The sequence below is a fragment of the Oreochromis aureus genome, linkage group 22 (genome assembly GCF_013358895.1).
Source record: "Oreochromis aureus strain Israel breed Guangdong linkage group 22, ZZ_aureus, whole genome shotgun sequence".
NCBI lineage: Eukaryota > Metazoa > Chordata > Actinopteri > Cichliformes > Cichlidae > Oreochromis > Oreochromis aureus.
The window spans coordinates 41,786,185-41,812,804 of record NC_052962.1 but is presented as its reverse complement, the minus strand read 5'-3'; the positions used below and the strand labels follow the sequence as shown (position 1 = coordinate 41,812,804).

Sequence of the window (26,620 nt, the reverse complement as noted above, 5' to 3'; positions counted from 1 at the left end):
GAACCTCGCCTTAGTTTAGTTTTATCAGTATGTGACCAAATTACAGTCAGAGTGCTTCATACTGTAAAGAAAAGAGTGATACTGAGAAAGGCTTGAAGAAACAGAAGAAGAAAGAGGGTCAATGTTTGAGGAGGAGGAGGAGGAGTGACAGATGAAGCTCTGAAGTTGAAGTCCGGACTGATCAGGTCACGTTTTATTCTCTGTTCTTAATTATTTGTATTTTAAATAATTAATGATAATCATATTGTATATGATTACGTTAAAGCATGTCTGACATTTTATTCTTCATCAAAGCGCTGCTGTAGCGCTCCTGTGTCGCCAGGTGGTACCCTCGGGCTCCTTTTACCTCGAGTAGGCTCCGGTGCGCGTCCGCGGGTGCACAGAACGAGCGAGAAAGAGCATCTGACTCCAAACGCGCGCGCGCGCAAGGGATGATGCAGCCTCTGTTCAGAGAACAGACGCGGAGCTAAAAGAGACGAAGAAGAACCGGGAAGACCGAGCCAACAGCCGACACCGGAACCACCGGGACCAGCAGCGGGCTGGGCAGCAGCCGCCGGGCCAAACCTCCTCCCTGTCGGTGTGACTGTGCTGCGAGCCCCGGAGAGGAGGAGGAAGATGAAGAAAAGCAACCAGAGCAGGCGGGTCAGTGAGAGAGAGAGCTCGGGATCGATCAGAGTGTGATCGCTGATCCTTGACTCCGTGACGTTGCTTTGTGCTTTATTGACGCTTCATTTTTGTTGAACCTTTATTTAAACACATCTCTGACACAAACTGAGCTGAGACAGGTGATGTGAGGTGAGGTTGGTGCAGTGATGCCTCCACCCTGCCCGGAGCTGCAGCTTCATTCAGGAAGTTTCTCCTTCTTTTTTTTTTTGTTCACAAAGAAAATCTGCGGTTTCAACACCGTCGATGACGTCACGATGCCGCCATAGCCATGGCTCTTTCTTTTATTCATTTAGTTATTTTTCTTCTCGTTGTTTTGTTTTTATTTCATTTGTATTTATGAAGACAATCGTTACATGTTCACATCTTTGCCTTGTTTTTAGCGTATTTCCTACCTGTGTGCATTTCTCTTATTTGCCAGTATCAGGTATCTGTCAGTATAATTTTATGTGATTGATCTTTGTTTCACACACGTGTTTGAGATTCTTCCCAGTTTAAACGTCTGAAAACTCCGTGTGTAGATCAGGTTCATTCTGCCTGCAATGACCTGTTTGGTACACATTTTTAGAAAGCTTGCAGTGCTCCCATTTTTTTTTTTACCTCAGATTTCTTTTTTGTCTCGGCCGTTTCGCGTCACCTCGAAGTTGTTTACGTCCTCTTTTAGTCTCTACCAGGTGCTTTCCATCAGATTCTGTTTTTGTTTCCCACCGAGGTCATTTCCTGCTTCTCTGACATAATTTTGTGTCTTCAAATATTACTCATTTTATATGTCATGTTTATCTCTCTCCTGGGTAGTTTAATGCCTGGTTTCGTCTCTCTCAGGCTGTTTGTCTGTTTGTCTTTGAGCTCGATCCTCTCTGTTGTCTTTATTCTTTGTGGGTCAAATGTTTTCTGTCCTACTCTCATTTGCTGATTGCCTTGCCTCTGTGGGTCTTCCCATCTTTCTTAGATTCTTTTGTTCCTCTTGCATTGTATCTTCATCGGTCTCCGTTGGTCTTTGCGTTTCTCTGAATCCTCGTGTTATCGTTGTGTTGTAGGGTGTTCAGGACTCCGGTCCGCTGCCCGTTCAGCAGCCGGAGAAGGTGGGCTGGATCCGGAAGTTCTGCGGTCGAGGGATTTTCAGGGAGCTGTGGAGGAGTCGGTACATGGTGCTGAGAGGAGACCATCTCTACATCTCAGACAAGGAGGTGAGAACAGCGATCAGAGAAACTGGACAGACGCCCTATGGGCTGCTGGTTCCAGTCTGCTGGACAGGCCAGGGAGGACTGTGGGTAGGCTGTGCCAGACGACAGGTTTACAGGTGCAGCTAATCCGTAGCTCACATCTCTGGTCTAGTTTGATATTTTCTCTGTGCTGTGTTCTTGGGATAAAAAGAGCTCAACAGTTAAACAGAGATTGTAGATGCATCATTTTTCATTGTTACAGATGTTTGCAAGGAGAAACAGGTGGAAGCTGTGAGATGGTCCTAAAGCAGAGTGTTTCTTATTTAAAAGTCACAATGCAGTAAAGAGACAAAGAAATGTCATGTGAAAAAGAGGAAATGGGGATTAATCCAAAGGAAGATGTAAATGTTTGTGGTTTAACGCGTTTGAGGCCGGATGCTGGATTTTCATCAAGTGAGAGGATTTCTGCAGTCCCGCTCTGTTTATTTTCAGCTCTGATGACGCTGAGTCATTTCTAAACAACGCCAAGTCACACAGAGTGATCATGTGACCTCTGATGTCATATTCTGGCTTCAGAAATATGTCCTGAGTGAAGAAGAGACAGACATGGTGTTTGTGAACAAACAAGACCTCGTCCCACAGAGTGGTTTCATGGCAGCAAGTGCTGCTTTTAGTCCTGCTGGCCACACACAGCTGGCAGGGGTCATTTCCAGCTGGGAGGGGTTTCAGGGGCTTCCTGAGGGTATCATCATCTCTGATGTTTCGCCAGAAATCCCTCAAAAGCTGTTTAGGGTTCAAGCAGTAGAAGTGAGCCGCTTTCTCTGAGCGTAGCTCGGCTCTCCTGTAAAGATCAGGTGAAGAACTCAGTCATTTAAGACTGACTCACTGTACCACTGCTGCTCCTCCACATAGAAAGGAGCCAGTGGAGGATAGTGATGGTAAATTCGATTCTTTTTACTGAATCGAGTTTGAATGAGTCACTCATGAGTCGGGTTTCTTGAGTCATTTGAGTCACTGAGTCAGTTGACCAGAGATGTTAAGATGAATGATTGTAAAAGAAAACAACTATTTATTTTTTTTAGAGCAAAAAAGAGCAAAAAAAATTCTAAAGGGAACATTTATTTATTTTCATTTTATTTTATTGGTATTTTCCTTAAATGTGTCAAATATATATTTTCTCATCTAAATATCCACTAAGCTGTGAGCCAGGGGGGCGGTAAAGCGCCTTAACATTGGTTGCCAACCAAGAAGAAGAAGAAGAAGAAGCTGTGAGCCAGGAGGGAGGGGGTGAGTGAGTGAGTGATTCGTAACAGGAAGGGAGGGGGTGAGTGAGTCCTGAGTGATTCGCTTATGCTATGATTCAGCACAGCAAGGGAGGGGGTGAGTAACTCAAATGTGCTGTTAGCATGCTAGCTGAGCGATGCTACTGTGAACCAAGGAGCTATTGTCTTGATGTGAGCTTCTACTCAGGGTTTTCTTCCAGTTCAGAGCAGAAATGTTTTTGTTAAGAAACTGGCTGTTGTTTTTTTCCCCCACAATTTTAATTATAAGCTAGATATATTTCTACTAATGGAATTAGCTTGCTAACAGCAACAGGGATGAGTCAGTTGCGCTTGTGAATCATGATTCACGAGTCAGTAAAGTGATTCTCGAGTATTGAACGATTCGTTCACGAATCGAACATCACTAGTAGAGTATCACTTCCTGTTCCTGCTCAAACACAGTGGTGTTTCTGAGTAGCTTATCTGCTTAGCAATTTAATTAAAAACTTCTAAATACTTTCTTTCTTCATAGTATAATCTTCACGTGCTTCATCCGAAGCACACTTTTTGTGTACTCACTACCTAGTCAAAGGAGTTTGCAAAGAAAAGCGTCTGGACTTTAAGTTGCTTGAAGACGTTTCACCTCTCATCCGAGAAGCTTCTTCAGTTCAACTCCTTTGACTACGATGACCTGGATGACTGAGAACCTTCACAGACATACTCACTACCTAATTTATAGCCAAAGTATTCACTCACTGTCTCTGTACTGTTTCGCTAGCTTAGCTCGTAGCCGACTCGTTAGCACCATGGCTACTTCACCTGTCCCTCCTGCACTTTCCTGCTCATTGTGTCAGATGTTTAGCTACTCCTCGGCCTCCTTTAGCAGTAATGCCTCTGTCAGTGTGCCCCAGGGCAGCTGTGGCTACAACAGTAGCTTGCCTCCACCAGTGTGTGAATGTGAGAGTGAATGAATAGTGACATTGTAAAGTGCTTTGGGTGCCTTGAAAAGCGCTATATGAAATCCAATCCATTATTGTTGTTATTATTATTATTATTGTTAATGATACCTGTAACAAATGTAGCATACTTGCAGCTCTGGAGGCCAGGATTACTGAATTGGAGACTCAGCTTCGCACCCTTCATTCACCCGTAGCTAGCCAGGCCCCTGTAACTGGTGCAGCCGAAGATAGCGTAGGCCCCACTAGCTGTTCCCCGGCAGACCCCAAGCAGCTGGGGAAAGAGGGCGGCTGGGTGACGGTGAGGAGGAAGCATAGTCCTAAACAGAAGCCCCAGGTACACCACTAACCTGTTCATGTGTCTAACAGTTTTTCCCCACTCGGCGACACACCCGCCGGGGGTCAAACTCTGGTAATTGGTGATTCTGTTCTCAGACATGTGAAGCTAGAGACACCGGCAACCATAGTCAATTGTCTTCCAGGGGCCAGAGCAGGCGACATTGAAGGAAATTTAAAACTGCTAGCTAAGGATAAACGTAAATACAGTAAGATCATACTTCATGTCGGCAGTAATGACACCCGGTTACGCCAATCGGAGGTCACTAAAATCAATATTGAATCGGTGTGTAACTTTGCCAAAACAATGTGGGACTCTGTAGTTTTCTCTGGTCCCCTCCCCAATCAGACCAGGAGTGACATGTTTAGCCGCATGTTCTCCTTAAATTGCTGGCTGTCTGAGTGGTGTCCCAGAAACGATGTGGGCTTCATAGATAATTGGCAAACCTTCTGGAGGAAACCTGGTCTTGTTAGGAGAGACGGCATCCATCCCACTTTGGATGGAGCAGCTCTCATTTCTAGAAATATGGACCAATTTATTAAACCCCCCAAAATATGACTATCCAGAGTTGGGACCAGGAAGCAGAGTTGCAGTCTTACACGCCTCTCTGCAGTTTCTCTCCTCCTGCTACCCCCCCCATACCCATCTCCATTGAGACTGTGTCAGCTCCCAAACAGACAAAAAACAAACCAAAAACCAGCAATAAACAACTTAAACATAAAAAATCACAAAGAAAGAACAATACAGTATCCACATCTGAACCAAAGAGTAAAACAGTGAAATGTGGATTATTAAATATTAGGTCTCTCTCCTCCAAGTCTCTGTTAGTACATGACTTAATAATTGATCAACAAATCGATTTACTCTGCCTTACAGAAACCTGGTTGCAGCAGGATGATTATGTTAGTTTAAATGAATCAACACCCCCGAGTCATTCTAACTACCAGAAACCTCGAAGCACAGGCCGAGGGGGCGGTGTGGCAGCAATTTTTCACACCAGCCTATTAATCAACCAAAGACCAAGACAGACTTTTAATTCATTTGAAAGCCTGATGCTTAGCCTTGTCCACCCCAGCTGTAAAACTCAGAAACCAGTCTTACTTGTTATCATCTATCGTCCACCTGGGCCTTACACAGAGTTTCTCTCTGATTTCTCAGACTTTTTATCTGATTTAGTGCTCAGCTCAGATAAAATAATTACAATAGAATAGAATAATCCTTTAATTGTCCCACAAGGGGAAATTTTGTTGTAACAGCAGCCAAAAAGACACATATACAAACAAACGGGACACAGAACAGAAACGTACACAATTTTTTCTTACATATTTACATTAAGGACAATGGTTACTATATACAGAGAGTACTGTACAGTTACTGAATTAAATAAAAATAACTACAGATAAGAGGCAAACCAGGTTGTAATGCAATTATTGTGGGTGATTTTAACATCCATGTAGATGCTAAAAATGACAGCCTCAACATGGCATTTAATCTGTTATTAGACTCAATTGGCTTCTCTCAAAATGTAAAAGAACCCACCCACCACTTTAATCACACTCTAGATCTTGTTTTAACATATGGCATAGAAACTGAACATTTAACAGTATTTCCTGAAAACCCTCTGCTGTCTGATCATTTCCTGATAACATTTACATTTACATTTACAATAATTGATTACACAGCAGTGGAGAGTAGACTTTATCACAGTACATGTCTTTCGGAAAGACATCTACTGTTTAAGAATAAGTTTAAGAATATAATCCACCCACTGTTATCATCTTCAATGCCCTGTACCAACATAGAGCAGAGCAGCTATCTGAACGCTAGTCCAACAGAGGTCGATTATAGGGGTGGGTTTTAATAATCGATTCATCGATTAAAATCGATTCTGGCTTGGATAACGTGAAATCGATTCATTAAAATCCTGAATCGATTTTTTAATATAAATTTATTTTGCCCGAAACGCCAGAATCTCAGGTGAAACCTCACAAAATTTCAACAACCACCAAACAGCTAAGACAGTAAATGAGAGCAGGTACATGGATTCTGCACAAGGACGTCTCTAATAAAACCGCTGTAACGTCAGAGGTAACGTTTATATGTTGATTAATGGTTTTCTTTCATTTTTGATGTACTGCAGAATATTTTTATAAAATCCCAGGCCAGGAAAACCACCTTCATGTTTTTATGTGTTTTATCTTCAGCTACTTTGACACAAAGGCATCTGCTGTGATGCTCACACCTTTGATAAAGTCTTGCGTGTGTCAGCTTCCTTTTTATAGATACAAAAATATGTAAATGTACTGATCTGAATTATAATATTTCTGACTGTCAAAATTTCCCAGATTCAAATTGAATTGAATCGAATCGAATCGAACCGGATTGAATCGAATCGTGGATCGAATCAATTCGGGACCTTGTGAATCGGAAACGAATCGATTCTAGAAATCAGTGACGATACCCAGCCCTAGTCGATTATCTTGTTAATAATTTTACCTCCTCACTACGTACGACTCTGGATACTGTAGCTCCTGTGAAAACTAAGGCTTCAAATCAGAAGTACCTGACTCCATGGTATAATTCTCAAACACGTAGCCTAAAGCAGATGACTCGTAAGCTGGAGAGGAAATGGCGTGTCACAAATTTAGAGGATCATCATTTAGCCTGGAGAAATAGTTTGCTGCTTTATAAGAAAGCCCTCCGCAAAGCCAGAACATCTTACTATTCGTCACTGATTGAAGAAAATAAGAACAACCCCAGGTTTCTCTTCAGCACTGTAGCCAGGCTGACACAGTCAGAGCTCTACTGAGCCAACCATCCCTTTAACGTTAACTAGTAATTACTTCATGAACTTCTTCACGAATAAAATTCTCATCATTAGAGAAAAAATTACCAATAATCATCCCACAGATGTAATATTATCTATAGCTACTTTTAGTACCATTGATGTTAAGTTAGACTCTTTTTCTCCAATTGATCTTTCTGAGTTAACTTCAATAATTACTTCCTCCAAACCATCAACGTGTCTTTTAGACCCCATTCCTACAAAACTGCTCAAAGAAGTCCTGCCATTAATTAATGCTTCAATAGGGCTTTGGAGTTGACGTCACTCCGCAATGCATTGTGGGAGCGCAGCACCATTTTCGGGGTCTACGAATCAAAACAAACACACTGTGTTGGAACGACGATTACAAGATGCTTAAAAGCAGCTCAAAAGAGAATGGACTGTATAGAGACCGATTGCGTCCAGAGGCGAAGCGGCGGTACTTGCAGAAATAGCGTGCATTGGAAATGTGGACCCGTATGAAATACGGCCGTGGAGTAGAAACCCTGAAGACCAACCGCTATTGATGTAGCCTGACATATTTTCGTACCTTGTCTGTGGAATCAGCACGTACAAGTCGTCATCCAAACAAAGGTAAGTCAGCTCGAGTACTGCGAGTAAAATGCATTTGATTTTCCCCCGAACATTCAGATTAGTGCAGCATAAATTCATTCATGAGGGGGAAATTACAGTGAGAACATGTGGAGGCTCTGTTAGAGGGATAACATAGTGAGTTCAGTGCACTGATGTGACATTGTCCTGAAGGATTTAGTTATTCTTTATGGTTAAAGAAATTGCAATGATTTATTCATATTTATTATAAATAATTCTAATTATACATCTTGCTTCAATATTTGTATCTTGTGTCACTAAAAATACATTTTATTTTAATTTTATACATTGATTAATGACCTGCATAATCTCCTTATCACATTAAGTGATTCATAATTGTCACTTTATGCTTTCTCCATCTTGACAATGACATCCTTGCATTACATACTTTAGGTTCATTTTCTGCAGGCAGGTTTCTGAGAGAGAACAGGCTGATTTAGAATATAACATGCAGTGTTCTATAGATGGATGCATAAAAAAATGAAAAATTACATGTATGTGCTAACTTTCTAAACACTTTGTTACATTTATGATAAAGTAGATAAAACACATTTATGTCGGCCTTGGCTCATAGTTCTTGTCTTTAAATTAACTTTGTCTGTGTGTGTTTCAGGTGCTGCACTCTCAGAGACTGAATGAACCAGCATTGCAGCCATGGGTCACTGTGAGCATCACAGGGAAGGTCGAAGCCGCCCACTGCACCTGTATGGCTGGAGTTGCAGAGACCTGCACCCATGTCGCTGCTCTTCTGTTTAATGTAGAAGCAACTGTGCGGATCTGTGGCACAAGGACTGTTACAGATGAACCTGCATACTGGGTTTTGCCTGGTAATATGACCAAGATACAGCCAGAGGTTGGCCATAAGATAGACGTCTCCTCCTCAGCTGCCCAAAAAAAGGCTCTTGATCAAAACATAAACAGACCATCCGTAGTGAAAGGTAAAAGGAGCCGTCCTCAAAAAAGAAAAATCCCACCTGCTACTGTGGAGGAGTTGTCACTGCTATAATGCCATAATGTTTTATCTAGGGGTCCAGATTTATGCCTGTAGTGCACTGCCAGGTAAATAATTTGCATTTACTGAATATGTACTGACTGAGTACCACTGTTCAAAAGTTGAATAAAGAAACAAACGAACTTTTGCCTCTTTTTTTTTTTTTATTAAAAACACTTTATAGAACATCACATCAGTTACAATGTAGAATCCATGACATTTATAGTTTACAAATGACAAAATGTTTACACAAAATCATGACAGTGTTTACATGATATCACCCACTACTAACATTATTTACTGTATCTTTTGAAAAAATTTTTACCGCTATTTAAACAGCACAAGACTTAAGAATATTTAACAGGAGCAAGTTTCATTTTCCCTGGTTTTACTACCACACTGTTCACCAAACGCAGCAAACCTTCACCATCGTATCCAGAAGGGTCACCTCTTCACCCTCACATGGAAGAAGTAATCTGATTGGCATGGTGGTATGTTTGAAGCAGGTCCCTTGTGTAACGCTGGAACCCAGTCACGATGTGTTTCATCCATTTCATAGGCTGGTTTGCTGCAATAATGCCAAATAATTAGCAACTCTATAAATAGAAGGTAGTTCTGCAAAATCACTCAGTAGGATGTTTGTTCTAATTTGCTATGACCTCAGAGTGCATCGAAAATAAAACTAATAGGCTATAAAGAGTGATATGAACATATTTAGAACTTACCGGAATGAAAATGGAGCACCAACAGATATTTGGAGATGGAAGAGAGCTGGATATCAGCTTGTCTCACAGCTGCTATCCAGGCTAGACGCCTTCGTTTGGTAACATCCGATACACGAGCTGCCTCGTGTTGCTTCCAGGTTGCATAATCACTTTAGAGATGGAGAAAGCATAAAGTGACAATTATGAATCACTTAATATGATAAGGAGTTCTGCAGGTCATTAATCAATGTATAAAATTAAAATAAAATGTATTTTTAGTGACACAGGACACAAACACAGAAGCAAGATGTATATTTAAATTATTTATAATAAATATGAATAAATCATTGCAATTTCTTTAACCATAAAGAATAACTAAATCCTTCAGGACAATGTCACATTAATGCACTGAACTCACTATGTTATCCACCTAACAGCCTCCACATGTTCTCACTGTAATTTCCCCCTCTTGAATGAATTTATGCTGCACTAATCTGAATGTTTGGGGGAAAATCAAACACATTTCACACGCAGTACTCGAGCTGACTTACCTTTGTTTGGATGACGACTTGTACTCGCTGACTGCACAGATAAGGTACGAAAATATGTGAGGCTATGTCAGTAGCGGTTGGTCTTCAGGGTTTCTACTCCACGGCCGTGTTTCATACGGGTCCACATTTCCAATGCACGCTATTTTCTGCAAGTACCGCCGCTTCGCCTCTGGACGCAATCGGTCTCTATACCGTCCGTTTTCTTTGGAGCTGCTTTTAAGCATGATTCTTGTCGACGTCGTTCCAACACAGTGTCTCTTTTGATTCGTAGACCCCGAAAATGGCGCCGCGCTCTGCGGCATGACGTCAACTCCAAAGCCCTATAGACTATGCGCAACAATTGCCTTTAAGTGTTATGATGTAATTGATTCATGACTGTTTCATGACAGTCAGCCTCGGAGCCAACTGTGGGGGGAGGGGCTATGTGCTCAGTTGGCCTCTGGCTTTGTCAGAGGAAGCTTGTGTGCACCCGCTGTGTTACACATGGTAACATTACAGGCACTATTATCCATCCTCCTGTTAGAGAGGAGACATTCCTTTGGAGTCTTCAAGATGGATCATGTCCTGCCATCCAGTCATCAGAAAACTTCTGAAGATGGAGGTCTCTGTGCAGTGGCTGAAGTCTGTGGTGTAGAGGGTGAAGAGGAAGAGGGAGAGGACAGTCCCCTGTGGTGCCCCTGTGTTGCTGATCACCTTGTCAGACACACACTGTGGGAGACATACATATTGTGGTCTTCCTGTCAGGTAATCAACAATCCAGGACACCAGGGAAGCATCCACCTGCATCGCTGTTAACTTATCACCCAGGAGGGTCGGCCTGATGGTGTTGAATGTACTGGAAGAGTCAAAAAACATGACCCTCACAGTGCTCGCCGGCTGGTCCAGATGGGTGTAGACACGATTGAGCAGGTAGATGATGGCGTCCTCTGTTCCAAGACGAGGCTGGTAAGCAAATTGAAGGGGATCCTGATGTGGTCTGACAATGGGTCGCAGCTGGTCCAGGATGAGCCTTTCCAGGGTCTTCATGATGGGGGAGGTCAGTGCCACGGGCCTGTAATCCTGGGGGCCACTGGGACGTGGCGTCTTTGGAATAGGGACGAGGCATGATGTCTTCCACAGCACTGGGACCCTCCGCAGACTCAGACTCAGCATAAACAGTTTATGAAAGACTCCACACAGCTGGGGGGCACAGGCCTTGGGGACGCGGGGACTCACTCCGTCTGGTCCAGCAGACTTGCCTGAGTGGAGTCTCCTCATTTGCATCTGAACCTGGTATTGAGTGAAAGTGATGGGTGGGGGAGGGGTGTCAGGAATCTCACAGGAGGCAACAGCGCCATGTGAAGAGAGAGGCTGGCACAGTGGTGTGGCTCTGGATTCCAGGCTGACTACAGGTGAGGTTGTGGGGGTGTGAGCAGACACTGTAGTGTCGAATCTGTTGAAAAACAAATTCAGCTCATTAGCTCTTTCCTCACCTCCCTCAGCTCCCCTGCTGTTGGTTGGCCTGAATCCAGTGATGGTCTTCATTCTTCAGTTAGTGTGAGATGTATGATAGTGAAAGATACACTCATCACACTTAGTGGCTGGAAGTACACCCAGGTTCTGCTGATTACAGTATACATACTCATAACTGTCCATAGAAGTAAAAGTTTCATTGTTTGACAGTTATAAGGCAAAGCTCAATGGGGACTTCCTCCTTCAACTGCTTAAGTCAGGGCAAGACTTTATCAAAGGTGTAAGCGTCACATCAGATGCCTTTGTGTCAAAGTAGCTGAAGATAAAACACAGAAAAACATGAAGGTGGTTTTCCTGGCCTGGGATTTTATAAAAATATTCTGCAGTACATCAAAAATGAAAGAAAACCATTAATCAACATATAAACGTTACCTCTGACGTTACAGCGGTTTTATTAGAGACACTAAGCGTTTTGCATTTTGCATAATTTTAAAAAGTTTAAATTTGTTCAGTATTGAACGGCAGAAATTAGGTTTTCTTTTTGACAGCACTGTAAACAACAGTAGACTTGTGCGTAACAAGCAAGCGAATAATGCAGAAAACAGATTTTTAGACGGGAAACTGTTCTTGAAGTACAGAGAGAGAGAGAGAGAGAGCTGTGCATGAAGTGTGATTTTATCATGGTGGAAGCAAAACAGTAAAAGTCAGAGGGAATTCATGACTATGTTTATGTGAAGCGTAGTTTGGATCTTCTTTTGCTGCTGGTTCAGTCAATATTGTTTGGAGAGAGATAAAACTAACAGCTTTAGAATCAGCGCAAAAAGGGCGTGAACACAAAGCGCGGACCCGCCGAAACATCAGAATCAGCGAGCTGTCGGCTTTCAGCCCCGACCGTGTCCGTGCAGTTGTTGTGCCAAAAAGTGATTGTCTGCCAGAAAGTGATTGCCGTCCGCGGGAGCGTGCGCAACCGCTTAAAGCTGCAGCGCCCGTCGGGTGAGAAAGGCGACATCTCACTGATTCTGATCCGCGGGTCCGCACTGTGTGTTTACGTCCTTGTGCAGAATCCATGTACCTGCTCTCATTTACTGTCTTAGCTGTTTGGTGGTTGTTGAAATTTTGTGAGGTTTCACCTGAGATTCTGGCGTTTCGGGCAAAATAAATTTATATTAAAAAATCGATTCAGGATTTTAATGAATCGATTTCACGTTATCCAAGCCAGAATCGATTTTAATTGATGAATCGATTATTAAAACCCACCCCTAGTCGGCAACCTGCGGCTCCGCCTGGTTTGGGCAAATAAATTAGAAGTATTTCGCTGAAGTGTATTTTATTTATGTTAGTTCTTTTTAACTTGTAGTTCTAAATTGGAAGATTATTGTGATATTGAAATATAAAAATAAAATTATATTCTATTATTTTTTCATCACTCAAAATAAGAGTCACACTCGTGGAAGCCGGTGTACCCGCCGAAACGCCGTGCATTTATCAAGACTTTCAACCCCAGGTAGGCCAATTATGGATCTTCGGATCCACATTATGTCAGCAGCTGTTCTCCACCGTGAACTATGTTAAAGACAAACACCGCTCACGCCTCACAGATGACAGCTTACAGTCCTGCATAAACTGACTTCGTATAGCCCCGATTTGCAGATGCTGTGAGCAGAGGTTCGGGACCAGAACTCCCATTGTAAACAAATCACGGCAGACCCGACGATGTTTCCATGAGCATGCTTTTTAGCATCTCTTTATTGACCACTTTTCACACACGGTTGCTGTACGCATACAGCCGGCTGTAGCTTTTCAGCTCACAGCCGGACATATACCAACAACACAACAGCACAGATAGCGCAGACGTAAAGGCAGCGAGGTGTGATTGCGGGTGTCGCTCAGGTGCGTCTGCCTCCCCTGCAGCGGCGCTGCAAACCACGCCCCGCCGCACGCATTAACCAGGTAAAATACATATTTAGGCAGAATTTTGCAAATATCTATTTTTCATTTTTCAGCAGCATAGAGCTTTTTTCCAATTATTTTTTTAAGAGTCAGGTCAAGGCTCCAACAGCCCAAAGGCGATATAAGGGTGGCGGCTAACAACAGTTTTTGTTTGCTACATGGATCATTTTAGTTCAGGTTGGTGTCTTTGCTTTTGTTATATTTCTTTAAGAGTTCAAAATGTGTTGATTACATAAATATGATTTAATTTTCTCTGTAGCACTTCATGGATTTCATAAGCAGCACACCTTAGTTTTTCACACAAAGCATAAAGATAAAAAACAATATATACAGTGTTATCTTCATTTTAGATGTCAAAAAATATTTGCGGCTCCCAGTGTTTTCTTTTGTGTGGAAACCTTGTCCAAATGGCTCTTTGGGTGTAAAAGGTTGCAGACCCCTGGGACAGGGAAACCTTGTGTTTGATTCTTTTGCTAAATTGCAAGAATAAAATCTCCAGTTCCTGACTGTTGCTAGTTTTTCTTCATTTTTATTCTGACAGCTGGGTCTTACAGCCAGACCTTGGCAGGAGCTAGAGGCGACTGGGAGAGTGACCAGATCCAAAAAACAGAACAGCAGCTAGCTTGACTGTTGCTCACTTTTGTTCATTTTTATTGTGGTGGTCTGCAACCTTGCCGTCCATTCCTGTGCAGGATTCTAGTAATTGTCTTCTTTGAGACTACAATTCCTGACTCACCTAAGTCATCCACTGGCGTCTTAGCAGTTGCTCTCTGGTCTTTGGACACATCTCTCACTTGTTTTCTTTCCAGAATCTGAAACTTTGCTTCCTACGTCTGCCAGGCTCGTTCTGTATTGTGTGGCTGTGTAAATACTTCTCACAACTGTGAACAAGTTAAAGCACATTATTAACAGCTGTGTGCTATGGCTCAATAAAAAGGTCCGTTTTTCAGGTGGGGGGCTGATAATTTTCCTCCCTGACGACTTTTGCTGATTCTGTTTTTGTGTGCAAAGAGAAATTATTCATGCTTTCTAAAGAAAACTCGTAATTTGAAAATCTTTTCCTCTTAAAACAAAAACAAAAAAAAAACACTTGGAAGATTTGACAGAATCTTTAAACTTCTTTGGGGGGTGGGGCTGCAAAATGTGCAGTTTTCACCTACTACTCCTGTGGATGCTAGGAAACCTGAGGGTGGAGACAGATTCCACCTGTTCTCCATTTATAAACAGAGGGGAGTGGGCCTGTGTGCGCCCACTGTCCATGACGAGTTGGGTTTTTAAATCATAAAAAAAAGAAATCATTCAAGTATAAATTATAATTTGTTTAAAGAAACTAAATATTGTATTTATAGTTGAAATAAATTAAACAACAGGTCAGAATAATAAAATGTTCAAAATAAAATAAAACCGGAGCTTAGCTGTAAAACGGTCAGCTGGCCCTTTAATCTCAGGTGTGTTCACAGATCTCAGACAGCAGCTGCTCAGTGTGTTCAGCCAGCTGTTAACAAACAGTGTGACACACACACACACGTACACACACACACACACACACACACACTCCTTTGTCACTGCATCTGTGCTAGCGTGTATGCAGAGCGTTATTAGAGAAACAAACACAGAATTCATTCATCTCTAATCTCAGATTATTTTAACTTGCATGCTTCTTCTAAACCAGGGGTGTCCAACTCCAGGCCTCGAGGGCCGGTGTCCTGCAGGTTTTAGATGTGTCCTTGATCCAACACAGCTGATTCAAATGGCTAAATTAGCTCCTCAACATGTCTTGAAGTTCTCCAGAGGCCTGGTAATGAACTCATCATCTGATTCAGGTGTGGTGACCCAGGGTCAGATCTAAAACCTGCAGGACACCGGCCCTCGAGGCCTGGAGTTGGACACTCCTGCTGTAAGCTGTCCTGTACACTTCTGTTCTTCCATCATGAACCTGCAGAATTGATCGCTGTTATTTGTAAACCATGATGATGCAGGTGTGTTTTTGTGTTTGCAGGTGAAAGATGAGCGTAAGGCTCAGGAAGTGTTCGACCTGGCTGATTACGAGCGCTCCGAGGAGCTGAGGAAGGCCAAGAGCCGCAGCAAGAAGAACCACAGCCGCTTCACGGTGCTGCGCTGCAAGCAGCCGGGAAACACCGTGAGTCCACCTGTCCAGCTGTTTACCTGTCCTCTTGAGTGTAACTAACAGAATTACAGAATGTGTGTTTCAGTGTTTTTGTCCCAAGTCTCAAGTTTCTGGTTTCATGGAGCATCTGATCTAAAAGTGAAACCTCTGTCCTCGCCCGTCCTTTCGTGTCTTGGTGCTCAGAGATTATGCTGTCCTGCTTGACCTCGATGGTGGAGTTCCTCCTACATGTGCCTCAGGATTGGTGGATAAGATTTGAGATGTCCTGCCCCATCTGTCTGGGCTTCTGCGATTGGCTGAGCTGCATGCTTTTTGTTCCTATTCTGAACAGGTTTAATCTGCAGAATCCCATTAGACTGTCAGAGGATGAGTCAGAGCGGAATAATCCCAGAAACTACTGCAGTTTTTTTTTTTTTTTTTTTTAACCTGTCCCGTTTGGTTCTTTTGCCATCAGAATTATTGTCTAAAGGCGAAGAAAGATGCCCAACGGATTTACTTTACCAAATTGACCATCCCAGCCTTGCCGTAATGGTCCATTTGATTCACAATAAAAAAAAAAAAAAAAAAAAAAAAAAGAAACTACTGCAGTTTGTCACGCTCTGCACAGGAAGCACAATGTGAATGTCTGCATACAGACGTCAGCAGCTTTCTGCTTCTTCGATCTGACCTTCAGCTGTAATTTAATAAAACAAGAATCCACATTCTGATTGTATAGAGTCAGGATCAGGGTCAATACCTCAGAGGGTTAAATAAACTTTGTGTGTAAATTTGTGTTGGGCTGCAACAAACACTCTATAAAATCTATAGATGTGAAAAAATTGATTGAGTTCATTTAGAGATCCTACAACTGGAGGTAGAATAGATGTATTGGGCTAAGGATGATGAAGACGAAGCTGCCAGGCAGGAGCAAAAGAGGAAGGCCTTAAAGAAGATTCATGGATGTAGTAAAGGAGGACATGCAGAGGAGGATGCTGGGATAGGAGGAGACTGAGGTAGATCATCCGCCGTGGCGCCCCCTAAAGCATGGGGTGTCCAGCTCCAGGCCTCGAGTGCCGGTGTCCTGCAGGTTTTAGATCTCACCCCTGAATCAAATGATTAGTTCATTACCAGGCTTCTGAAGAACTTCAAGACATGTTGAGGAGGTCATTTAGCTATTTGAATCAGATGTGATGGATCAAGGACACATCTAAAACCTGCAGGACACCGGCCCTCAAGGCCTGGAGTTGGACACCTGTGCCCTAAAGGGAGCAGCTGAAACTCATAGAACAACACATAACCTTAAAACTTAAAAGAATGTAAATACTTCTCAGAGTATTTGTGCTTCTCTAATGGCTTTCTGTAAATGTATCATTTATTTGCTACAACATGGCAAGTTCCAACGTATGGTGGGAGCTATCTGGTCTGCCAAGTGAAGCTAATGTGCTTTAAAGAAAGCTCAAATAAAAAGTAAAAAACCCAATAAAATATGGATGTTTCATCAGCTGCAAGACTCAAAAACTGACATTTAAGTTCTTGCACCATTTCAGGGGTAAACTATGTATTTCATATGATATCAGATTGGTAAGAATATTCTTTTTGCAGGCTCCAAACCTCGTGTTTCTGGCTGTGAGCCCTGAGGAGAAGGAATCATGGGTAAACGCCCTCAGCATGGCCATCATCAAAGCGAAGAACAGAATTTTGGATGAGGTGTGGGCTGCTTTTTTGTTGGATTCAAATGTTTTAATAACACTTCGGCCACCTTTTTTAACAGGGTGTTAACTCAATTTGTCTGCGTACAGGTGACCATTGAGGAGGACAGCACGCTGGTTCATCCCACCAGAGATCGAGCGAAGATCCCTTATGGTCGCCGGCTGCCGACCAGAGGACATCTCATGGCCGTGGTACTGGGAGCCTTTTTTCCATCTATCTTTTGGTCTGAATGTTAAAATAATGTTATTGCTATTAAAGTCATGTTCTCACTGCAGGCATCCACCTCTTCCCATGGCATGCTGACACTCGACCTGGTGGCCGAAGAGGATGTTTTTTCACAGGACTACGATGGCGACTGGAAGAACAGCTTTCGGGTTGACCTGCAGGGGGGCGGGTCTTGTGGACAGATTGGAGTAGGAGGTCGTCAGCGAGCTGGAACAGACGTATCAAAGCTGCGGATGATATCCAAGGAGCCCAAAGTGAAGACCAGCAGTCTGCCCAGGGGCAGTGAGCGGTCCTGGGGAAAGCATCTGGACGCCTCCAAGGTCCACGAGTCTCCACAAGCAGAGGTGGGCCCTTCAGATCCACATTAATCTTTTTTTTTTTTTTTTTTTTTTTTTTTTTTTTTTTCCCCACTGTTGGAAGCATGTGGCTCCAAGTTTTTATTGAATAGCTTTGCTAAAATGAACACTAAATCGCCATAACTGACAGCAACACCTACCTGAATAGAATGTTACCTTTCAGGTTCTCCAGGCTCAGTATCGAACGCCACAGCCAGGGAAGAGGTTCAGTATGCAGGGCCGGAGTCGCTGTGCCTCCATGGATGAAGTCCTCTCTTCCAGGTATGACCTGGTAATAAACAAAGTTAGGGAGCAAACAGACGCAGGGTTCAGGCTTTCTTCTGCAGAGTATCAGGCTGTCAGGTATTCAGGATACTCAGGATAAGTAGAATCCATGGTTAAAGTCAATGTCTGGCCTGCTGGACTCACTGCTGCTCAAGTCTGACTCAACCAGTGAAACCCATTTCAGTGTCTTTGACCTTTATGTCTTGAAATTTTGAAACATCACCTTCTCCACTCTTCTGTCACCCTAACCCTCTTCCTTTTCTCTAGACCAGTTATTCGCTCAGAGTTCTGCTCTGCTGTTAGGCGATGTCCAGCTGAAGAGGAAGCGGGAGTCGAGGCCTCGGCCCAGCCTTTGGGTCAGCTCCAGAGCCTTATTGCCCAGAGGATGCAGCGAGCTCAGGAGTTGCTGGAGGAGATGAGACTGCAGGTTTGACTGCTTCATTCATAAATGTATAGATTAGTTTACTGATCATTTTCATGATGTCAACTGGCTTAGGTGGCAATTATTTTTTATAAGATAAATGACAATACTTGTGCTTTGGATTGACACTTTCAGGTCCACCAGGTGGAAACCTGAACTGTAGCGCTGACATTAGTTCACTTTGTCACAGCCGATTGGATTTGCTGCTGGTAGTAGACGTTTGTGGATGTGCAGGATAAGCCATGTAAGCAAGTAAACTTCGCTACCCTTGCAATCAGGCACCACAAATACCTGACATACCTGTCATCACAAGACTGCTCCAGTGGAGTGAATAACTGGAGCTGGCGGGGCCGTCAGCGTTGGACGACCCCGTGTCACCGCTGAGTGCATCGCAGATGCTACATTCTGCTAAAGGTCATGAACACATCCCCACACACTGCCCCAACAGGTTATTAAAGCCTGGCCAATCTGTCCCCAGAATTAAGGGATGCACACGGGCACAGGATAACTGCAGACTTTATTCACTGACCTTGCATTTAATTTGCAGCGGCACTATGGGATATTTATGTATGTCCCCATACACACACACACTTAACCTCCACCCACTCAGCCTCCAGCAATGCCCCGGATCGAACCAGGGTCTGCGTGCAGCCTGTGTCCACTAAGGCTGGCCTATACCCCCTTGGTACCTTACCCATACACTGTATGTCCCTCTCAGACCAAGGGAGGGTGTTGGAGGGCCTGGACACATAACACCCTGCCCACCAACTCCATCTGTGGGCAGTCACAGCGGACATGTCTTGATCGCCTGCACCTCCAACACGCCTGCCCCAGCGCTTGTGTGGCTGCTGGGGAGTGAGTTGCTGTGTCTGCAGCCGCCGGGACCCATGGAGAGACAGAAGATACAAGCAAGTTAATCTCTGCTAATGGCTGTTACGCCGTGGCAGCGGGCTGCTGTGGTGAAGCGCCCCAAAGCCTCCTCCTTGGAGCTGGAACAGGCCAGCTCCCGGGCAGCATTTGTGGCTGCCCTCCATCGGCCGTGCAGAGAGGGACTCTTTGGCAGGGTCACAGCAGCATCCAAGCTGGCTGGATGATGGCAGCGGACCCACCCTCTGCCATTCCCCAAAAGACCTCCAAGAAGGAGTGGTGGTGGTCTCCTTCCCCAGTACGGTAAAGGGACATTGCTTGGGAGCAGCGACGGCGTCAGCAAGGAACCAGCCCGAGCTACCAGATTTTCCAACACCTCCGCCCGGCGCTCAGACTTTTCCTGCAGTTGTCCCAACTGGCAGCGAAACACCACTGCCTGCTCCCACTGTATAGCCGCCAGCTCAGCGACCATCCAGGGCAGCGCCTCAACTGGCTGGGCCGGTCATGGCTCAGGTTTTGGCACACTGTGACTATGAAGGACCCAGCGACCATAGCGTTGCAGTTTTGACTAACGTCCTTTTATTTACAGTTTTTAAAGGTACAGCGTACCAGCTGCCTCGTTTCCACATCACTCCTGTCCTGCAGCAGCTTCATTGGCTCCCGGTCAAATATTGCATCAATTTCAAAATACTCTTGTATATATTTAAGGCAATTCATCATCTCTCTCCTCCATATCTCTCTGATCTGGTTCAGATCACCGCCTCATCTCGGTGTCTCAGATCTTCTTCTTCTCTTTCTCTCTCTGTCCCCTCCCCCCGTCTTGCCACCATGGGGAGCAGGGCTTTCAGCTGCTCCTTGACTCTGGAATTTCCTACCTCCTGATATAAGAAATATCTCTACCTTCTCTCTCTTTAAGCCTAGACTCAAAACTCACTTGTTCAAAATAGCTTATCCCATATAACCTCTCCACTCTGCTATTTTAAATTTGTTTTATCCCTTATGCTGTTATGATTGTGTAAACTGCTTGCTTTTATGTTGTTTTTATTATTCTGGCGTGTACAGTGTCCTTGAGTGTTCTGAAAGGCACTTTCAAATAAAACGTGTTATTATTATTATTACACACCCCTCTGCCATCCAGTCCCAGGATTATCCTTAAAAGGGGAGACATGATTACATGATGAGGTCAGGTGTGTGGGTCAGCCTCCCCTGACACCACCCTTCCTCTGTGGCTGAGCTACAAACCACACCACGCCACAAACAGAATGAACTCTTTGGGATTTCCTTACCTGGATGATTGAGCATGCATCAAGTTAGCTTAAGGTTATTTTCCAAGCACTAGCAGGACAAATTCTCTACCTCCGCCCTGTACCCTGTTTCATCTCCATCAAAGATGAGCCCAACTACGGTGGTGTTGTCTGCCGCCGACAGGCTCTGCTGGTCTTTCTAGTTGGTGAGGGCTTGGTTACCTCTTCACACCTGGCAGGGGTTGTTATCAGTGAGGAAGCCCTCTATGCTTCTCCTGTAGGCCTCCTTGTCCTGTTTGATGTCTGTCCTCAGGTTGGCTCTGGTAGTGCTAACTGTCCCTCAGCCTGAAGGCTGAGTTCTGATCAGAGCCGGGACTTCAGATTTCGTGCCTTATTAAAGTCCCCAGCAACAATATGGATGCCCTTCGGGTCCTCTCTTTGCTGTTTAGGTGTTGTTGGAGGTGGTTGAGTGGCGAGCTAACGTCAGCATTGCGGGGGGCAGCTGTAAACAATGGTTACTATGGCTACCATTAGCTTGCAAGGTAGAAGGGCCTGAACTGATTGGACATGAGCTCCAAGTCCCGTGAGCACTGACTGTATATAACTCTACTGTTACGGCACCAGTAGTCCCACCGCCCTTTCCCTTACAGGAGTCTTTGTTGTGGTCCTGATGGTGTAGGGTCTGGCCCGATAACTCCACTGAGGCATTAAGGATTTTTGGATGGTGTCAGCACTCAGTTACAATCCGTAGACAACACGGTTGTAGTAAATCTCTGATTGTAGCTGTTTTGTTTGCAAGGGATCTGGCGTTGGTGATGAAAATGGACGGAAGCAGGGTTTGTAGTGTTGTTTTCACAGCTGGAACTGATAGCCAGCTCCGCTTCTCCACTTTTGTTTCCTCTCCTTGCGCCGTCTGCAACACTTGCTGCTCCCAACAATAACCCACAGAGCCCCGATGGTCTTGAAACTCAGGTGGAATAATGTCAGTCCAATCCGATGTAAAGGTTCAGGGTGAGGCCGATGTCGATTAGTTCCCGACAGCTGAAAGTAATCAGTGCATTGCAGGAAGAAAAAGAGAAATAAACAACACAAAAAGGGTACACGGTAGCTGGGAGCACTGTGCCACTGTATACGTCAGCACGTACTACCATCTTATATGGGTAATGTTGTCTCTGACAGGAGCTGCAGAAGACCAAAGCAGAGCGAGAACAAGAGGGCAGTTCACCTTATCTGAAGGGCATCAACTCTCCTCGACTCAATCACCTCAGGGGCTCAGAGTCACCTCACTCCAGGTCAGTTTTAGCACCTTAATTAATAATTGACATTATTGATTAGTTCACATCAATATTTGTGATTTGATTTGCAAAGCAGATATATAAAATGTAGACTGCATATCCCAAAATCAAATTCCAAAAAGACTTTGGATTTTCCCATGATCTGTCTGTTGCAGTATTGTTTGATGCAGTACCAAACATATTTGTGTTTGTGGTACTGCAGTTTGTAAAGAAGAAAACACACAAAGTTCTCACATGGTTGGAGAGATTAATTTAAAACTGATTGTTGAACTTAAAATCTGATTTTTGTCGCCATCTTCAGCAGGTCATCGGGATCTCAGAGGAGCGGGAGCAGCGACTCTCCTCGCCTCAGAGGAAGAGAATCTCCTCGGTCCAAAGCCAAGAAGAATCGGTCCAAAGGAACTGACTCACCTCACTCCAGAGGATCCCACGCAGCTGCCGCTAAAGTCAGCGACTCTCCCAGGCTGAGTGGCTCTCCTCGGTCAAAGAGCACCGATGCAGCTCGATCTCCAAAACTCAAAGGACCATCCGCTGCCTCTCCCAACAAGCAAGGCAGCTCTCCAATACAGAAGCCATCCGACTCGCCTCTGAGCGTCGGACGATCTGACTTCTCTCAGGTTAAAGGATGTGGTTCGCCACGGGGCAGCGAGACCGACTCTCCTAATCTAAGGAGCAATGAGGAGTCTCCTCTTCAGAGCCAGAACTCCCCGAGCCTGTCCAGATCCTTCGAGTCCTCACAACCAAGAACCCCTGACAGCCACCTCCCCTCCCCACTTCCACCAGCCACCCAGCTGTCTGAGGAGGACTCGGAGGTGGAGCAGAGGCGTGCCGAGGCCGAGCAGCTCCTGGAAGAGGCTGTGTCCTCATGGAAGGAGGCGCAGGAGGTCCTGCAGGAGGTGAAGGAGCTCCAAAGCCAGACGCTGCGGCGGCAGTGTAGGAGGACCTATGAGAAGATGGCATCGGCAGCAGCGGCCGCTGGTATACCTGCACTGAGCGGTGCGGCAGAAGAAGTAGACGCGCTCATCTCGCCGACATCACCGGAGGACAAGGAAGATTCAGAGACACCTGAACGAGGAGTTTGAGTGTTGAGCAGTGACTTCTCGATGGAGCAGCGTTTATTCAGCATGCAACGCAAACAGAAGCCTGCTTCAAATTCTGTCTCCATGTTTTAATCTGCGGACGGTGCACGTGACCACACAGAGCAGGATTATTTCTGGGAGGGTTAATGGCTTAATCCTCCACAGTGCACTAAACAGGAAGCGTGTGTGTGTGTCTGACAGATGTTTGACGCACACGTTTGACGGGGACCCTTTGCCCTTCACTTCCTCCAATGGTGCTGCATGTTTATCTTCTTTCTCCGTCCTCCTGAAGGCAAAAAGATTTTCTGTTTATCTGTTGAACGTTTTTTGTTTTGTTTTTTGAAGAAAACCTTTTTAAGCTAAGATGTCAGCGTTTACACATCAAGAAACTTTTTGAATTAGACAAAAAGACAAAGTCACTGAAGCACACTACGAGCACAGAGGGGAGTCTGCTGGAAGTTTCCCCAGACTTTCACTCTGATAAAACATTCATGTATTTGCTAATGTCATTGCTAATCTTTAAAGTTGTTGCTCTCTGCTTTCACTGTAGCAGAGATTCCTGTAAACGTCCTTCCAGCTCTTTTTAACCTCACAGGATTTTTGTATCTGTGGGTTTTTCTCAAAAATCAGGGAGTTTAATGTTAAACAAAGACACGAGAAGCAATAATGACACAAAGTCTTTACCTGTTCATGTGTTGCAGTTTACAAAAAAGAACTCAAACTCTGCATTCTGCAAAAAAGCGGAAATTTAATTTGCACACTTGGAGCCCAGCAGATGCTGGATAGCATCAACCAATAAACAGCTGATATATTTGTTGTACACAGTGAGACATTTGCTTTAATGAAACATACATGTGACATAGAAAAAGGCCCAATAAAGTCTAATAAACAAACAAACAAAAAATGTGCCAGTACATCCACCAAATATAAGAAATACGAGCCTTAAATCATCTACACAATAAAGTTACTACTTCAGTATATTTACGTTCCTATTTATCTCTTTAAATATTAGTGTAGATAATTTACTATTAAAGCTCATAAAGAATTTAGGAATATAATGGAGACTTAAAGATACAAAAATTACTTGGAAATTGTATAAAATCAGCAAAACTAGTTAATTGGAAAACAAGTAGGTAAACAAACCAATGAGAAAGATGAATGAATTTATTGGTAACAAATGAATAAACAGTGGAACAGACACGTTAATCAAAGGTTAAAAGAAAATACAATTAGTAATGTCAGTTTGTGTTACCTACATAAAATATTTAATACATTTAGTGTATTCATTGCAATTGATTTGTTACTGTTTATTCATCAGGTTAAGTCCTTTGTAGTTTCTGTCCTCCAAATAAACCCATTTTGGTTTGTTGTTAATCATGTTCTGAACACGTATGTGCTGGCAGCTCAGGCATAAACATGCCCAACATGTGATGCATCTGTTAAATGTGTGTCACCAACAGAAATACCTTTCTGAGATCGTTTTTGTTCAGCTGTACGATAATAATCGCCCGTTTTTACCAGTTTATCAGTGTAGCGCCAGATCATCAAATATTTACAGGAACTTATCTGTACTGTAAACTTTGACTCAGAGATTAATTTCACTTCTACAAAGCTCCACATTTATGCATTTATAAACTTTGAAGCAATTAAAACTGTAATGTTAGCTGCAGCCAAACAGTTCAGTCAGTCAGTCCAGTTAAAGTTTAACGTGTCCTGCTAATCTGCAGCATGACTGCTCACACTGCAGATACACACAGCAGCCATTTTATTGGTGTCATTAAAAATGGCATCAACAGCACAAACGCAGTCGAGAGGTCCAGTTCAGGGACTCGAGTTAGTCTCAAAGCACGAGACGCTACAGCATTGGAGATTTTTATACCAGACTTTCACTTTAAGGTCCTGTCCAGCCCCCCAAACCCCTGCAGAGGTGCAGCTCCCAGGGCACAGAGCTTTACCTCATTGTCAAAGGTTTACGTGAAATTCAAACTTGTACTTCCTCTGTAGGTTCTGGTACTGAAAGCTTGACAGCTTGATTTGTGGTTCCTGTTGAACAGATTTTATTTCTCTTGATGTTTTTGCACATTTGAGCACTGAAAGACTACATCACACCAGAAATCTTTGGACTATGAGAAAAGATTCTGATGTAATTTGAATGACTGCACCTTGTTTCTTCACGTTTGTTAAATTATGGAAATACATTATTTAAATGTTCTTTTTCTGATGTAAATCTGTATGGTAATGTTTTTGAATCACTGTAAACAGCATTGCTTTGGAGGTAAATGGCACCAAACGAACACTGATGATTTTCTTGTGGGGAGCAGTAGCGGTTTTTGATACTGGCGACACGGGCGGTTGCCCGGGGCGGCATTGTGGTGGGGGCGGCATCACGGGCATCGGCAAAAAAAACAAAGAAAAAAAAATTGCTCGTACACATGCTGCCCCGACGTCATGCCAGCGCATACTGGGGATGTCATAGGCACCGATCAGTTTTCTATCGCCCATTTGCTGGGAGTAAGGGCGCCCTCCGTTTGCGAGGTGCGCCTGCTGCTTGCGGCACAGGGAGGAGAGGGCGGGGCGGCGGGGGATTCTCTGGCTGGCTGGAGCAGCATCTAATAACCAACTCGCAAAATAAAACAAAATAAAAACAAACCAACAAACATGAAAACAGCAGACATTATGATACAGACTTATAATTTGCACCGATGTTTTTTTCTATAGGGGAGACCGGGGATAGTTGTAACGTGGGTCAGTTGTAACACTTCCAATTTCTCCAATCAGGACTAAGTTTCAAATGATGTGACTCATCCTGTGCATGCCCAATTCAGTTTTGCTATCACATGTGAAAAATCAGCACATTTTGTCAAACACAGACAATTTAACACGAAAAAAAGTAATTTGTATGCCAAAAAGTAAGTTTTTCTACTTTATTTCAATTTCTAATAGCATTATCTGCTTTGCAGTTAAACTCATCAAACTTAAATTATGTTATTTTCTATGTGTATGGGGATATATTCTGTGTAGGTCTTTAGTGCTGATGTTTTAGCCGTTGGCTGTAATGTTTGCTCATGGCTATAGGAGTCTGGGTCAGTTGTAACAGCAACAGTCTGGGTTAGTTGTAACAATAATGCAGATGTTACAACTTACCACACTATTACTTTAACTTATATTAAACAAGTTGGGGCAACGACATCAGCAGAGAGAGGTTCACTGGTCGCTTGTGTATATGCGGTTAATGCCATTGGAAACACAATTCCTCCACTGTTTGTGTTCCCACACTTACATTATGCAGACCACTGTGTCAGAGATGGACCAGTAGGAAGTAGTGGTAGTGGAAATAAATCAGGATGGGTGCAAGAAAGATTTCCTCATCTTTCTGAAGCACTTTGCAAACCACACCAAGGTAAGCCATGACAAAAAGTAATGGAATTGCGATGCTGGTGCACAACTACATTTTTTCAGCTTCATTGTTATGTTCAAAAGTTGGTGCAAGAATTGTAGGTTATAATGCCCACTGAGCCAATGAGGCCAAACTCAAGGAAGACCAACCAAAATTAATGAAATATTCAGTTGCAGAAAATTCCATAATT

At 43.7% G+C, this 26,620-nt stretch overlaps 1 protein-coding gene across 3 annotated transcripts; it reads left to right on the top strand.

Moving 5' to 3' along the window:
* The first annotated feature begins 47 nt into the window (after positions 1-47).
* Positions 48-25,423, top strand: plekho1a (pleckstrin homology domain containing, family O member 1a). 3 transcript variants are annotated; one of them, XM_039605238.1, is made up of 10 exons: positions 48-642; positions 1,701-1,850; positions 15,465-15,605; positions 17,175-17,279; positions 17,372-17,473; positions 17,558-17,851; positions 18,027-18,124; positions 18,395-18,554; positions 21,839-21,951; positions 22,259-25,423. In XM_039605238.1, exons 1-10 carry the CDS (start codon positions 616-618, stop codon positions 23,034-23,036), a joined length of 1,968 nt encoding a protein of 655 aa, XP_039461172.1. In that variant the 5' UTR covers positions 48-615; the 3' UTR covers positions 23,037-25,423. The 3 variants fall into 3 exon arrangements, with proteins under 3 accessions (XP_039461172.1, XP_031589140.1, XP_039461173.1); XM_031733280.2 differs by having other exon boundaries at positions 22,256-25,423; XM_039605239.1 differs by lacking the exons at positions 48-642; positions 1,701-1,850; positions 15,465-15,605 and adding an exon at positions 16,227-16,585 and having other exon boundaries at positions 22,256-25,423.
* Positions 25,424-26,620: the final 1,197 nt, after the last annotated feature.